This window comes from Crotalus tigris, unplaced genomic scaffold (genome assembly GCF_016545835.1).
Source record: "Crotalus tigris isolate CLP2741 ecotype Arizona unplaced genomic scaffold, ASM1654583v1 scf7180000017607.2124824, whole genome shotgun sequence".
NCBI classification, from domain to species: Eukaryota; Metazoa; Chordata; class Lepidosauria; order Squamata; family Viperidae; genus Crotalus; species Crotalus tigris.
The window spans coordinates 1,905,804-1,919,823 of record NW_024096509.1 but is presented as its reverse complement, the minus strand read 5'-3'; the positions used below and the strand labels follow the sequence as shown (position 1 = coordinate 1,919,823).

At 35.1% G+C, this 14,020-nt stretch overlaps 1 protein-coding gene across 2 annotated transcripts in view; it reads right to left on the bottom strand.

The window, feature by feature from the left end:
- Window positions 1-14,020, bottom strand: part of CUL5 (cullin 5) — a 33,725-nt gene that overhangs the window by 8,357 nt on the left and 11,348 nt on the right. For both annotated transcript variants that reach the window (XM_039322256.1, XM_039322264.1), the window contains exons 8-16: window positions 13,044-13,137; window positions 9,500-9,630; window positions 7,682-7,789; window positions 6,186-6,250; window positions 5,382-5,514; window positions 4,121-4,252; window positions 3,431-3,554; window positions 3,039-3,214; window positions 2,769-2,930 (exon numbers count right to left, since the gene is read on the bottom strand). In XM_039322256.1, the coding sequence (XP_039178190.1) occupies window positions 2,769-2,930; window positions 3,039-3,214; window positions 3,431-3,554; window positions 4,121-4,252; window positions 5,382-5,514; window positions 6,186-6,250; window positions 7,682-7,789; window positions 9,500-9,630; window positions 13,044-13,137 (1,125 nt within the window). The remainder of the gene's footprint in view (window positions 1-2,768; window positions 2,931-3,038; window positions 3,215-3,430; window positions 3,555-4,120; window positions 4,253-5,381; window positions 5,515-6,185; window positions 6,251-7,681; window positions 7,790-9,499; window positions 9,631-13,043; window positions 13,138-14,020) is intronic.

Below are 14,020 nucleotides of genomic sequence, written 5' to 3'. Positions count from 1 at the left end.
TGCAAAGAAATGTTAAATAAGGCAAAATATATATTTTATTTATTCAAAAGATCCCATTTCAATTCTAGATACATCTAGAGAAAAAATATAGTGAAAAATATATGGAAAACTACTGTTCAAGAATCTAGAGAATATGCTAATAAAATAGATACTTTAAAAGCATTTTGGTAGGACGTTTCAAATATTTATCAGCTTGTTAAATATGCTTTAAAAAGATTGTTACATTAAGTTACTCCTCCTCCTCCTCCTTCTTCTTCTGCCATATCCATTATCGGATGTTGGCGATCATGTTGGCGATCCTGTTTTTATCAGCAGCCGCATGAAAAAGTGCTGCTGAGTTTTGTCCAAACCAATTCCTTAGATTTTGAAGACACAATGTTCTTCTTCTGCCTGGACCTCGTTTGCCTTCAATGTTTCCCTGGAGGATTAAATGGAGTATGCTATATTTTTCTGGGTGTAGCATCACATGTCCGAAATATTCCAATTTTCGTTTATCACCACCTCATTTCTGATCTTGTCAACCCAGCTTATACGTAACAGCTGCCTGTAAATCCACATTTCAAATGCTTCTAGTCTCTTTAGGTGGCCTTCTGTCAGAGACCAACTCTCAACTCCATAGAGCAGGAAAGAAAAAATATAACATCTGACAAGCCTGATTTTCAGAATTGGGCTTATGTCGTGACTGCAGAAGACCTTTTTCTATCCTTGTTTTTACTTCAACGGTCATGTCCCAGCTTTCATGTAAATTGGAACTGAGGTGCATGATCCTTTCAACTTTTTCTAGTGGTATTCCTTCTGAATTTATTGGTTGTTTGCTTACGACCATGATCTTGGTTTTTGAGGTGTTAAGCTTCAAGCCGTATTTTTCAGATATTTCTGTGACTCTGTTGATGAGGAGCTGGAGGTCTTCATGCTTATTGGCAAGCAGAACTATATCGTCAGCATACCTTAAGTTGTTGATCCAAACACCGTTTACTTTGATGCCAGCATCGATGTTCTCCAGTGCCTCGTTGAAGATTGACTCAGACTAGATATTGAACAAAAGTAGAGACAGAATACATCCCTATCTGACCCTTCTTCTTATTTCTGCATCAGCTGAGTATTTTTGGCCTAGTCTCACATTTCCTACCTGATGCCAATACAGATGTCATGGTTCCGAAAAGAAGCAGCTTTTCAAAGAACTTTGAGGCTTATTTATCTTAAAGAATCCTTTTATTGCTACATAGCTACACAACTAATTCAAAAACTGAATCCTCCCACCCCCAATCACCTGTAACAAAGCATAACTCACTCCTTCATTTTACAGTCATCAATCATATTCTCCAATTAGTTTGAAGTGTGAACTGTCCCCCCCTACTTCTCCGGTTACAGCTGACCTTGGTAATGGTATACTGAAATATTGTTATGGTTAACTAGCATACTTTCCCACTCACTGCTAGCATTGTCTGCTTTAACTCTAGAAGTGATATGCAGGTTAAATAAAACACGTTTGCTTCTTCATATATGGCAAGAAAGAACATCCGATGTTAGCAGTCTTGACAACAGATTCTTTATTATTTGGATGTCTTTGTCATCTAGTCCCCCTTGTTTCAGGATTTCAAATAGTTTGCTGTGTCTTATTTTATCAAAAGCTTTTTCAAAATCAATGAAGCACATGTAAACACTGTGATTGACATCTCTACAATGCTGTACAAGAACCTGAATGCTGAACAGCGCATCTCGTGTACCAAGACTGTTACTCATGCAGTCTTTTAAAGATATGATACTAGATTAGGTTTTGCACTCTTTTGTACTTTAGACAGTCTAATGCAATAAAACAGCACATACTGTATTCAGGGTTTTTTTTTAAAAGAATTTGTCAATTGCTTCTACCTAAGTAACCAGAAAGTAACAACACAGAAATGGTAGTTTGGGCTGAGAGCCAGTTTGGTGTAGTGGATAAGCACCAGGCAAGAGACCATGAGTTCTAGACCTGTTTTAGCTACAAAGCCAGCTGGATGATCTTGAACCAGTCATTCTCTCTCCATCCTAGGAAGAAGGCAATTGGCAAATCAATGGCTAGATGACACTATTTTACATGGACATATGACTGATTGAATAATTCCATGCCAGGAATGTTTATTAACTTCAACTTGGAGGGAAGCTTTGAGCAGAATACTAGAGAGTTCTGTTCTGGGCCTTAGGCTAACATTTTTATAGACAATGCAAAGCTGGAGAGCAGGGCTGCTTTAGAAGACAGAGTAAAGATTAAAAAACATCTAGCCAAGCTTGTGCAATGGGCTTAAATGTACAGGATGGAATTGAACAGGCAGAAATATAAAGTTCTTCATTTAGATAGAAAAATGAAAGTGCATGTATAAGATGAGAGAAACTGATTTAATATCATGTAAAAAGAACCTAAATATTCTTCAAGTTTAAACATGACTGCATAACAGAATCATACGAGCTCAGATCAAAGGAAGTTAATATTGCTTTTCTGGTCAGGCCCCATTTAGAGCAACGCAGTAGTTCTGAGCATAATTGTCATGCAGTAACAAACTGAAGCAAGCAAAATAGTAGCTTCTTTGAAAAATGTAAATTATAAATTTGAGTTAAGAATGCAATAATTTATATAATAGATAATGAGCTTCCCATCTTTCCTTCCTGTGAGTCATATTTCAAAGATTTTATAAAAAGTAGAAAAGGTTAAGACTTGTGCTTTGTTTCCCACATTAGTATGCATGTTCCCGTAATGCTATTATAATATGATTGAAGAGCTGAAGACTTACCCACAAAGTTCTCCTAAGCTCAGCATCTGGAAGTTCGGTCGCTAGTTTGAGGTTTTCAAAGCTAATTTTTTCTCGGGGTCTTTGATTCCATGCAAAAAGCACAGCCAATTGAAATGTAGTAACCTCCAAGTCATACTGGCCAACTTCATTCTTGAAAGTTATCTGTTAATGACCAAAAATTACCAAGTAAGCTTAAATACACTCATACTTTCAGTGTGCCGAAACAAAACAGAAATACAGAACGGACGCAAGTGATGCATGCATGCTTACAATTCCATTGGACATTAAATGATGCCAATGAAGCTTCCTGCCACTGTGGTTCTTTTTGTAAAACTCTTCAACCTCAGGGATAAGGTCTTCTAATTCCGTTGGCAGTGATACAAAAACTTTTTCAGAACTTCTGGACCAAGCCCCAGCATTTAAAATTTTAATATTCACAGAATCAGCTGTACACAAAACAAACAGAAAGCTCAGCCAAGTAACACTAAAACTATCAATATACGAATCAAACAGAATCAAAGAAACTGAATGCACAATTTTGTATTATTGTATTAGTTATTCAATTTGAATTTCTTAATGATAAAAAGCAGGATAAACAAATATAAATAATATTGGATTTCTATAACACTGAGAATTTTAAAAAGAAACAAGTATAAAAGTACCTGGGAGGGCCAATTTATTATTTTTGTGCATTTCCTTGAAGGCCTGGTTAAGATCTTCAGACACCTTAATATCCTGAAACATCCTTGCCAATTTATTTACATAATCTGCTGGCATACCTACTTCCTGCATAGAGAGAGGATTGAATCAATAATTATATAATTTAAATATAGTAAATACTTACTAGTGATCTTTTTAGTTCACTATTAGTTAACATGCAAAAAACACTTTGCAAAGCAAGTGAAGTGTCCCTTCAATCTCGCCACTTGAACCATTAAAAAGCCCCTCTGCATGGTTTTGTACAGCTCTGAGTATTACAACTAGCAATATCCACATACTAACATAAGAACAATTCATTTCCCACATAAAATGTACCAACTGGAAAATAAATTATTCAGTGCTTCACTACATTTATGCATCGGAGAAAAGCAACAGAGGCTGGATTCAAACAACGGACCAACTAAGCTATTTTGTCTATATAAATCTTTGTTAAATCATCATTAGGATCTTAACATACAAAGTTCTAAGATCAATTCTTATTTTAAAATTTTTTGAATAAACTACTTGCTAATATTAACCTAAACACTAGACCATAGATAATTTAAAATTCAATAATTCATAGTATGTATGATTTTAAATTAAAAGCTCTGCTTTCTAAAGAAAAGAGTAGATAGCAGGATTGATAAACTTACTCGCAACCATTCAACCATGTTCTCTTCTATTTCACTGTCTGCTGATATATCCAATATAAGACGCCTTGTTAAATGAGCTTTGTGGTATCTCATAAAAACATCTTTGTTCTGTACATACTTGAGTACCAATAGCTGTTTTAAAAAGCATTAGACATATTTTTATAATTGCTATTAGTATTTACTCCTATTGCAGAACAGCATTTCCAGAATACATTTTATCACGAATGGTATATTCCTGTATTAACTCCACCCTTCAAAAAATTTCTACATGTATCAACATATTTGATCACCATGGAACAAAATATATCATTACTTCATTTACAATGATACATCCATATTACTGTTTTTTGATCACAAAGATATTTTAAAGAGCAAAAATGTTTGTGTTCAAAAGGCAATATACAATATCCACTGCTTAAAATGTTTGTTTATGAACAGTCCCAAAATGAAACACAGTTGCTAATCCTTTCCCCCAATAAGGATTGTCATCACTAATCAGTGATAGGAAATGTTCTGAGGAGCAAATTAGTTTACGTTAATATACTGAAACTCCAATAATTTCATAGTACCAATCTCCTATTAAGATCAGATAGTCACCTTTAATTAAAAATCAAGATATGATTTCCCAAAAATTCAAATATAACAAACTTTATTGTATCACATTTAAAAAAAAACATAGCTTTAAATAAAATCTGTTGAAATAGTTTCTCTAAAAAATCAATTTTAAAAGATGGCTATTCGCTAAAGCATCTTTCCAACCTGGAGCATGCAATATTCTAAGATAAAATTTAATTTTAGATATAGCAGGCTTCCTCTCTCCCTTTTCCTCAGAATGTTAACAATATCAAGAACAAGGAAATATTACTTCTTTAGAAATTTACTTTTGAACTAAACTTTGGCAACAAGTAATGGATTGAAAGTTTAATTTAAATCCAGTGAAGATTACAAAAATAAAGTTACTTCTTAGGGGAATATCACACACTCAGTAGAACCTTTGAGTGCTCAAGTATAGGACTGCATTATTAATGATATATAGCCATTAGCTATATTATGGATGACACCTTGCTTTCATCAGCAACTATTTTAAAGACTAAATCAACCTGTCACTGCATTCTAATCATGACTGACCTCTCATTGCTATTAATTCAGATTTAGAGAAACAGAGCAATGTTCTGATAGTTTTGAGAGCAGAAAGGCATTACCTAATCTTCACATTTATTTCTCTCAAATAAAAAAAAATAGAAACAGAAAAAGAACATACCACTTCTTTAAGTTTTGCTTCAATTTCTTCAGAGGTTAATTTTTTGCTTAGTGGTGTTTTTCTTAATAACATATCACAATAATTTGCAAGTAACTCTGGGCACTTCGACTCTGGTTGAGTTTTCAATCCAACACTAAGGAAAAAAAATAGCCAAAAGTTATACAGAATCACCAATGTGGTTTCATGCCATTATATAAACTCATACTTTTATGAACAAATAAGGGGATATGCCTTATGTAATAACAATCAATATTTTTACACATTTTACATTTATTTCTTTTATTTCAAAGTAACTATATTATTTTTTACATATAATTAAAAAAATAAAATATATATGAGAAGCTACAGAAAAGCAGTTTAATACGCATGAGAAATGAAAACTTAAAATTTTGTAAAATCCTGAAAGAATTGTCAAGACATTTTCTATACTATTGCCAATTTAATGTGCTTCAAAAGCACAATCATAGTTCCAAGTGAATAAGCAAAAATATCTAGAAACATTTCTTTTTTGAACAATCTTAAATGAATAGTTATCACCAACATTATCATTAATGGAGTTTGGAGAGGCATTAAACTAGAACAATAATGGATTTTGGCTGTAGATATGTATACCTATTCAACAGTGGTATCTAAGGTTTAGTACTATGTGCATGCTTCTGTGCACTTTATTTCAACGTTTGGAGATTGCCCAGATTAAAAATAAATATATTTAAGCATTACAGAAAACAAGAAAAATACTATTCACTCAAAATATAAACAAAAAATAAATTCTGTTATTATCAAGTACTCAGTCAGATTACTTACCCCTTCTGTTTCAATGGTAGTTCAAGTTTAAATATTGTAGCATCATTTACAACTGCTTTATATGCCTAAAATAAAAATAAGGCATTCAATTTACTTTTTTCATACCAAAGTACATTCTTAAAAACAAAAATATGTAATTTTAAAACAATCACTCTTCTAAGAACAAAATTCCCATATCACATTGGGAAAATAGACAAAGCACAGAAAATGTCCCTAAGATTCACAACTTTGGGGGGAAGTTTGAAGGTTACTGCTGCTTCAAACCTTTGCTCATGAGAAAGGGGGAAAGGATACAGAAGAAAGGAAGGGGACATGGATGTAAGCCTGCAGGATGCTCCTACGCCAAATTAGCCCACAAATTCAGATATTTTTCTGTATCTTGTTATCCTGCTGGAATCTGTTTATATTTCTAGATCTTCCAGGTAAAATAGAGTAAAGTATAAAGTGAAACTATTATTTCTGTGATTCCCTAGCAAAAATGTCTCAGTGGGACTCCCTGATGGTGTCTCATCCACGTATAACAAGGTCTACTTAACTTCCCAGCTGGGGGAAGGTTGGCCATGTCTTATCCCTAGAAGGTATCCCTACTTTTATTTAGTTTGTAATCAACTAATATTCCAAAATAATTTTTGTTAAGTACTGTTGCCAGATTAGGAGGCATTACATTTCATTATTATTTTCAGACATTTTCTCTAGCCTATCAAGATCTTTTAAAATGTTACTTCCGGGCAGTGATGGGATTCAGCTGGTTCACACCACTTTGGCAGAACTGGTAGCTAATTTTTTGTTGCCCAGGCCCAGAATGGACTTCCGGAAGTGGCATCCACAGAGAACCGGTTGTTCACATATTTGAATCCCACCACTGCTTCCAAGTATAGGGTATTATGTCATACTGGAGGCATTTGCTCATTATTTGTGAAATTTGAAGTGTTACGATTTTTAGTTCTACCCTGTGATTATTTGAGAACTCTCTAATTAATAATGAGGTGGCGCAGCAGTTAGAGTGCAGTACTGCAGGCCACTTTAACTAACTGTGTTCAGCAGGTCAGCGGTTCAAATCTCACCGGCTCAAGGTTGTCTCAGCCTTCCATCCTTCTGGGGTAGGTAAAATGAGGACCCAGATTGTTGGGGGCAATGTAAATATATATATACATTGCTTACTGGTATACACCGCTTAGAGAGTGCTTGCACTTAAAGCAGTATATAAGTCTCATAAATAAATAAATAAATAAATTTTCATGGAGATACTGATGAATCTTATTATTAAAGCAAGATTATAAGTACAGCAATGCAAATATATAAATAAAATCTTGCAGTTATCTTAACACTCAAATCTCTACAGAAAGCCCAATTTCTAGTAATTTACTAGCATTACACGACTTTCATAAACATCTTGACTACTGCTTATTTAAAATATTTGTATGTCACTTTTAAAAAACCAAATGCACATAAACACGTATTATCAAAAAAGAAACAAAAACCAACTGGTAACTTACTTTATCTCTGGCAGTAAGAAATCTTGGGTCATCTTGAAAAGCTTCTTTAACTAATTTGCTAAATCTATTAAACAGTGTAAGCAATTGTTCTACATATTTTTCGGAATCCTAAAATTGAAAACCAAAACAAAGAATAAAATACCAAACCTGTGAGAGAAAAAAGTAGCAAACAATCATAATCAACTGAAATCTCCCTCCCTTCCACTCCTTCCCTCTTTCAACTGCTTTCAAATGCTCTTCTTGTGGTGTAGTTTATATTCCAGAAAATCACAGAAAAGTTACTAGCTGCCAACTCAATAGGGACATTCTCCCACTTGTTTTCAACTTTCTTGTTTTCATTAACCATGATTCCACATGGCATCAGCATGAACCAGGATCACTCTACCACTGTGGTGGCGAACCTATGGCACACGTGGCACGCAGAGCCCTCTCTGTGGGTATACACGCCATTGCCCCAGTCCTAGGCCTTCAGCTGGGTTTTATAAAACTTTTTCGCTTTAGGCCTTCACCACCATGTGCAAAAAAAAGAGGTTCAATCAATCAATCAATTTTAACTTCTCGTGGGAAAAAAAAGATCTCGCAAAGTTGGAATTGATTGATTGAACTTTTTAGTCCCACCCAGTCTGTTACCACTGCAGCCACACCCACCACATGGGCCACACCCACCCAATAGGCCACGCCCAATTGGCACCCGACAATACATAAGTGGGTTTTTGGTTGCAGTTTGGGCACTCGGTCTCTAAAAGGTTCGCCATCACTGCTCTACCAGATTACCCAATTCAAATTGCCACCTATTCAGATTTAGAACAGAACACCCAAACATATTTAAAATAAGATACCACGACAGCATTAAAAGAGTTTTTGTTGACTCTTGTTGTTAAGCAAAATTTGTGGGGATAGAGAGAAGCACAGAAGACTTTTATTTTAATTTCATTAAATTAGCTGCACTACCTGCGAAGATTTCTGGCTAAACAGCTCTGTCAGAATAAAGCAACTATGATGGCAAATTAAAAATAAAAATGTTTAGTCTTGATACATAGAATAAATGGTCTTAGATTACTTCATTGGCTTTTTGACCTGTCTCTTTTAATCAACAGAAAAAAATCATAAGAAGTTGCCACAAAAATATATTTCTCGGAGAAAAGTCCTGATTCATATCCTGATTAGATAAATCCACATTTATCTATCTGATGTTCTATTTCGGTAGCTAATTCAGATATAATAATTGTTTTATCAGAACAAACAGTGAAAAAAATCACTAGGTTGCTCCCTCTTTATGGATGGCAACACTCTGATGTTGGTTGAATCACTGGATGAAGCTGCCAACTGACTGGCTTCACAGTAGGAATATTTAAGCAAAGGAACGGAGAGCACTGTAAGGCATTACATTATGTCCAATCTTCACTTCAATGACTATGTTCCAATTGTTAGCTTGGCTACTTCTGCAAGCAAGGATGCTTTCAAGTGATAGTTTAAAAAATCACAAATAGAACAAAATGTTTCAAAGCCAGGATTCTTGCTTGTTGCTCTCAGAACAAGCTAGAGAAATAAAATACTGCTTTCCAGTATGAGGTAAAAGCCAGAGTGTCTCGTTCAGATAGTTTAGCTTCTAAACTATGAATGAAGAGTCCTTTATGATTTTGCATTCTAATTTTTAAAGAAGTTGTAGTACTTTCCTACTTAATTTAGTGGACCTTAACATTCATTTTTTCATATTAATTTCAGCAATATAAGATTTTATTTTGCCAAATATTCTTGGTATTTCTAGCAAACATTCCAAGAGGAGATAAGGGATAAAAATAGAAAATGCTCACTTACAGTAGTAATAGTTTCAGCAGCTGCCACCATATCTGCTAATCCAGCATTAACAATATGCTCTTCTAAATCTTTTAACATAGGCTCTATTCCATTAGGAACTTTATCCATCAAAGAAAACATTAAATGTAATTCTGAAGACAAAACATATTGAAGAGTCACAGGTCAATTCATAGTAATAATTCATCTGTCCGTCTATCTTTTTTTTAATATTACTCTGGTTTACTGTCAAATATGAGCAATTCACCTTATAAAGGTGTTCACTGTTGACAAAAATGCTATATAAAAAGTTCCTAGCAATGAATTTGACTTAAAGAATAGTTTCTCTTTTAAGAATGTTAATTTCATGTTATCCTAACTTTCTAATGAGCTTGACAAACTACTGAAAGAAATTCTAGGAAGTTTGATTTGAAATTAAATAACAAGCTTGTTATAAGCTTCTGGTTCCTGAAATTCCTGACTACTAAACTCAGAGCTTGGTTTGAAAATCATGCTCTTGTCCTTGAACCAATTTCCTCTCCCCGCTCCCAGCATAAAACTTTCATTACTGCAATATGTATGTATGTATGTATGTATGTATGTATGTATGTATGTATGTATATGTATATGTATATGTATATATGTATATATGTATATATGTATATGTATATTAACAATTACACTAAAAATATGATCCCTGGGTATATCCATATTTAAAACCAAACAAATAAATGTGAGCACCAGGGAGTGCTAAAAATTTTAATAAAATTTAGTAAAATGTCAATAAAATTACAATAAAACCAATAAAACGCCTAGCTTTCGTCAGCAACTGCTGACATCATCAGGGCTCAAAATGCCGGTCAGTAGGAGAGTCCTCTTTATAGATTGGCCAGGGTCTGCACCTGGCTCCTAGATCTTGTCATTGGGCCTGATGGAATAGGCTGTTTTCCGGTTGCCGGTTTCTTATTAGCAATAATTGCTTTCTTGCATTTCTTGCTTGTGTAAATGTCATCGGATGTTTTCTCTTTGCCAAATTCCAACCCCACTACCTGTAACAACTCAATCACCCCATTCAGTAGTACCGACCCGAATGCGCCAACAGGAAGTGTGGAGTGGCCCCGATGAAGATGCACAGGGGAGAGCACCAAGAGTGGAGGGGAGAGGGCAGTGAAGGCTGATGCTCCTGATTGTTGTATAGAGAACATCCAGGGCGATTTAGTCAAAGCTAGGATGGAATGTATAAAGATAGGAGATAAAGAGAGGAGACGCCTGGGAGCAACAACTACCAGATCGTACTCAAGAAGGGGAGAAACAGCCTCATTAGCATGTTTGGTGAATACAACCCGCCCACCCCACCTCGCAATGCCCGTATCAACAGGCAACACAGAAGAACTCTCAAGACAGCAACATGCAAGCAAAAAGAGGGGGGACATTCCACCAAACCCCAAATTTGGCAAAGAGAAAACATCCGATGACATTTACACAAGCAAGAAATGCAAGAAAGCAATTATTGCTAATAAGAAACCGGCAACCGGAAAACAGCCTATTCCATCAGGCCCAATGACAAGATCTAGGAGCCGGGTGCAATAATAAAATATAATGGGATATGTTATTTGCTGAAAATACTATACTTTATTTTTATAAAGAGAATTTACAGAAAGGGGGCTAAGAAGAAGGAAAATTACTTTGGAGGTTTGAAAATTGAATTCAAATGTTTAACTTCTGGGTTTTTTTCTGGTTAACAGAGAATTGCCCTGATTGGTAGTACCAATCTCACCTTGATTTATGTTGAAAAGCTAAGCAAAATCAGTTCTAGTTAATATTTGGGAAAGGAGGCAATAAGTCCAGAAAACCACAGTAGCAAACTACTTCTGTACCAAGAAAATTATATATGTCCTTGAAGTCACCCAAGATTTAGTACAAATAATTAAACTGGGAGTCAGCATTGTTTCTCAAGGATAAATCAGTTTAATTCTAACAATATAATAATTAGTATGAGAGTCAGTGACAGCAACCAGAAACACAGCTGCTGGCCCATCCTAAAAAAGTCCTTCACAGGAAGATATCAAAGAGCTGGCTTTTTCAACAAATGTATGGCAGATTGTTATTATGTATTTATGCTAGGCAAATGTAAGACAAATCATGATTAAACTGTTTATGCTTATAATTTGGGGCTATGCAAATAATTTTAAAGAATGCATTAGACCCTCTCCAAGCTGCTTTGAAGTCTGTTCTGGCAGTTTGTGCATTCACATGAGATGCTTTGTCGTTAGAGCTACACATGCAGACAGGACAAACAGCTTTAAAAGCAAGTACATGAGCCTTCCAAAGAATATGGCTGCTTTAATGCTTCAAGGACTGCTCTGAAAAGCATTAGTGCAACTGCTTTGCACAGCCCTGTTTATTATATCCAATTACCTTCACAGGAATGTTTAATGGCTTACTATTCAAGACAAGCTTCAGAGAGAGAAGACACTATGTGGCAAATGCTGCTTTATGCACCAACTTCATGTTGCCTTTTATAAAGCTATGCAAGAAGACTATTTGGGTCACCAAGCTGAATTTGTTGCCACTTTCCATAAAGTTTCATTCCCCTTGAGAGCTGAAAGCAATATATTTACATAAGATATAATATCTTACTATATTCAGCCCTGGATGAATGCCAAACAACTGCTGTCAGGATAGGGAGCCAGACTTATTTTTAAGGTCAGATGCTTATACTCTGGAAACTAGAAATGCACTTTGAACTATTAGTAACTGTTTGAAATCAGGAACAGCGTTCAATTTTCTTATTACCTAGAATGCATTATGTAATCATAGGGTATATTTATGAACTGTAACATAAACATTTGGTTTCTCTAATTCACTTTTCCCTATCTTCATAGTTGGTTCACTCTCTTTAAAAAAAGGAAAATAATATAGAGAAAAGAGCCTCAAGACAAGCCTTGGACAAAAAGATGCATAACTTAATAGGATTCCTAGGGCTTAAAGACATACTTGTATATTTAAACAGCAAATTCTTTGTAATCCTGAAAGGCTGATTAAAATTATAGAGTTGGAAGAGGCCATTTAGGCCACTGGATCTACCGTGTGCTCAAGATAGGAAACCAATATATTTAATTAAAGAGAAAAAATATATAAGAGTAGAATAAAGAGTATAGAAGGGAATTGTGTTCCCAGATGTTATTAGGTTAACTCATGTTCAAGAACAAGACTAGACAAGAATTGCATTAAATGGATATATGTGATACAAGAGATGTATCAACTGAACAAGTCAAATGAATCCTTATTTCATTAATAAGACCAGACCTATCTATTTTACCTACCAATTTTAAAGATCAACTGTTCTAACATCTTCGAAGAAGGGCAGATTATAAGTAATGACAAAAATGAAAATAGCATTGCATTATAAATTAACTTATGTAACCAAAATGTTATAGGGCAGAGAATACCTTTTAAGTGTACTGTAGTATTTTCCTTATGTCTCTTATAATAAAAGAATAGTAATCCATTTTTACTCCAACTATCTATAGGGAACATATTTCTCTTACTTTCAAGCTTCACTTACTTTCCGTTTCATTGCGTTTGATCATGCCTTGGCATTCAGCTAAAATTGTCTCTTTAAAGGAGGTCACCAAAGCATTCACACAGCACTCCATGAGCTGAAAAAAAAAGTTAATGGTCAAATGTACACAGAATACTATTGTTTCAATACATTTGCATGGAATGGGAAAATTCATGCTGTACTACAAAACAATGAGTCTAACCCAGTGGTTCTCAACCTGTGGGTCGGGACCCCATTTGGGGTCGAACGACCATTTCACGGGGGTCGCCAAACAACGCAGTCCGCCATTTTTTTCCCTTTTCGTTAGCTGTGCTAATCCCTTTTATTCTATTGGCTTTTGAAAGCCAATAGAATAGACTCTCTTGAATAGAGTCTAATTCTATTGGCTTTCAAAAGCCAATAGGAATTGTCCAGGCTGTCTCTGCCCTGCTGAGCCCGCCAAAAGTCCCATTCTCCAAACGGTGCTGCACCAGTTGAGTAGTCCTCGACTTACGACTGGTTGAGTAGTCCTCGACTTACAACCGGTTGGGGGTCGTGGCATTAAAAAGATTGAGAACCACTGGTCTAACCTCTCCCACCCAAGATGTATACAATATCTAAAGAGGAAAATGGCAAGGACCATGGAGAAGTATTAAAATACTATTAATAACATATCTGCATAGGTAAATAAAATAACGATTCTTAAGTTTCCAAGATCTGAAGGAGACTATGAAAGCCTTAGCTGGCAAGACAACACAAGTGGCATCAAAATTCTGGTATCTAAGTCAGCAGATCAAGCAAGCAGAACAATATACTTTCTGATTTTTACAAAACAGGTAGTTTCCTAATATATTTAATATCCCATATGTCCCAGAATGCACCATGCTGGGAGAGGATACCATATTCCAAAATGCATGCATGTCTTTAGTATACTACAGTATTCTTAGTGCTCTCTGAACTTGGTTATTTTCTTGCAGATGATTCATTACCCAACTAGGTAA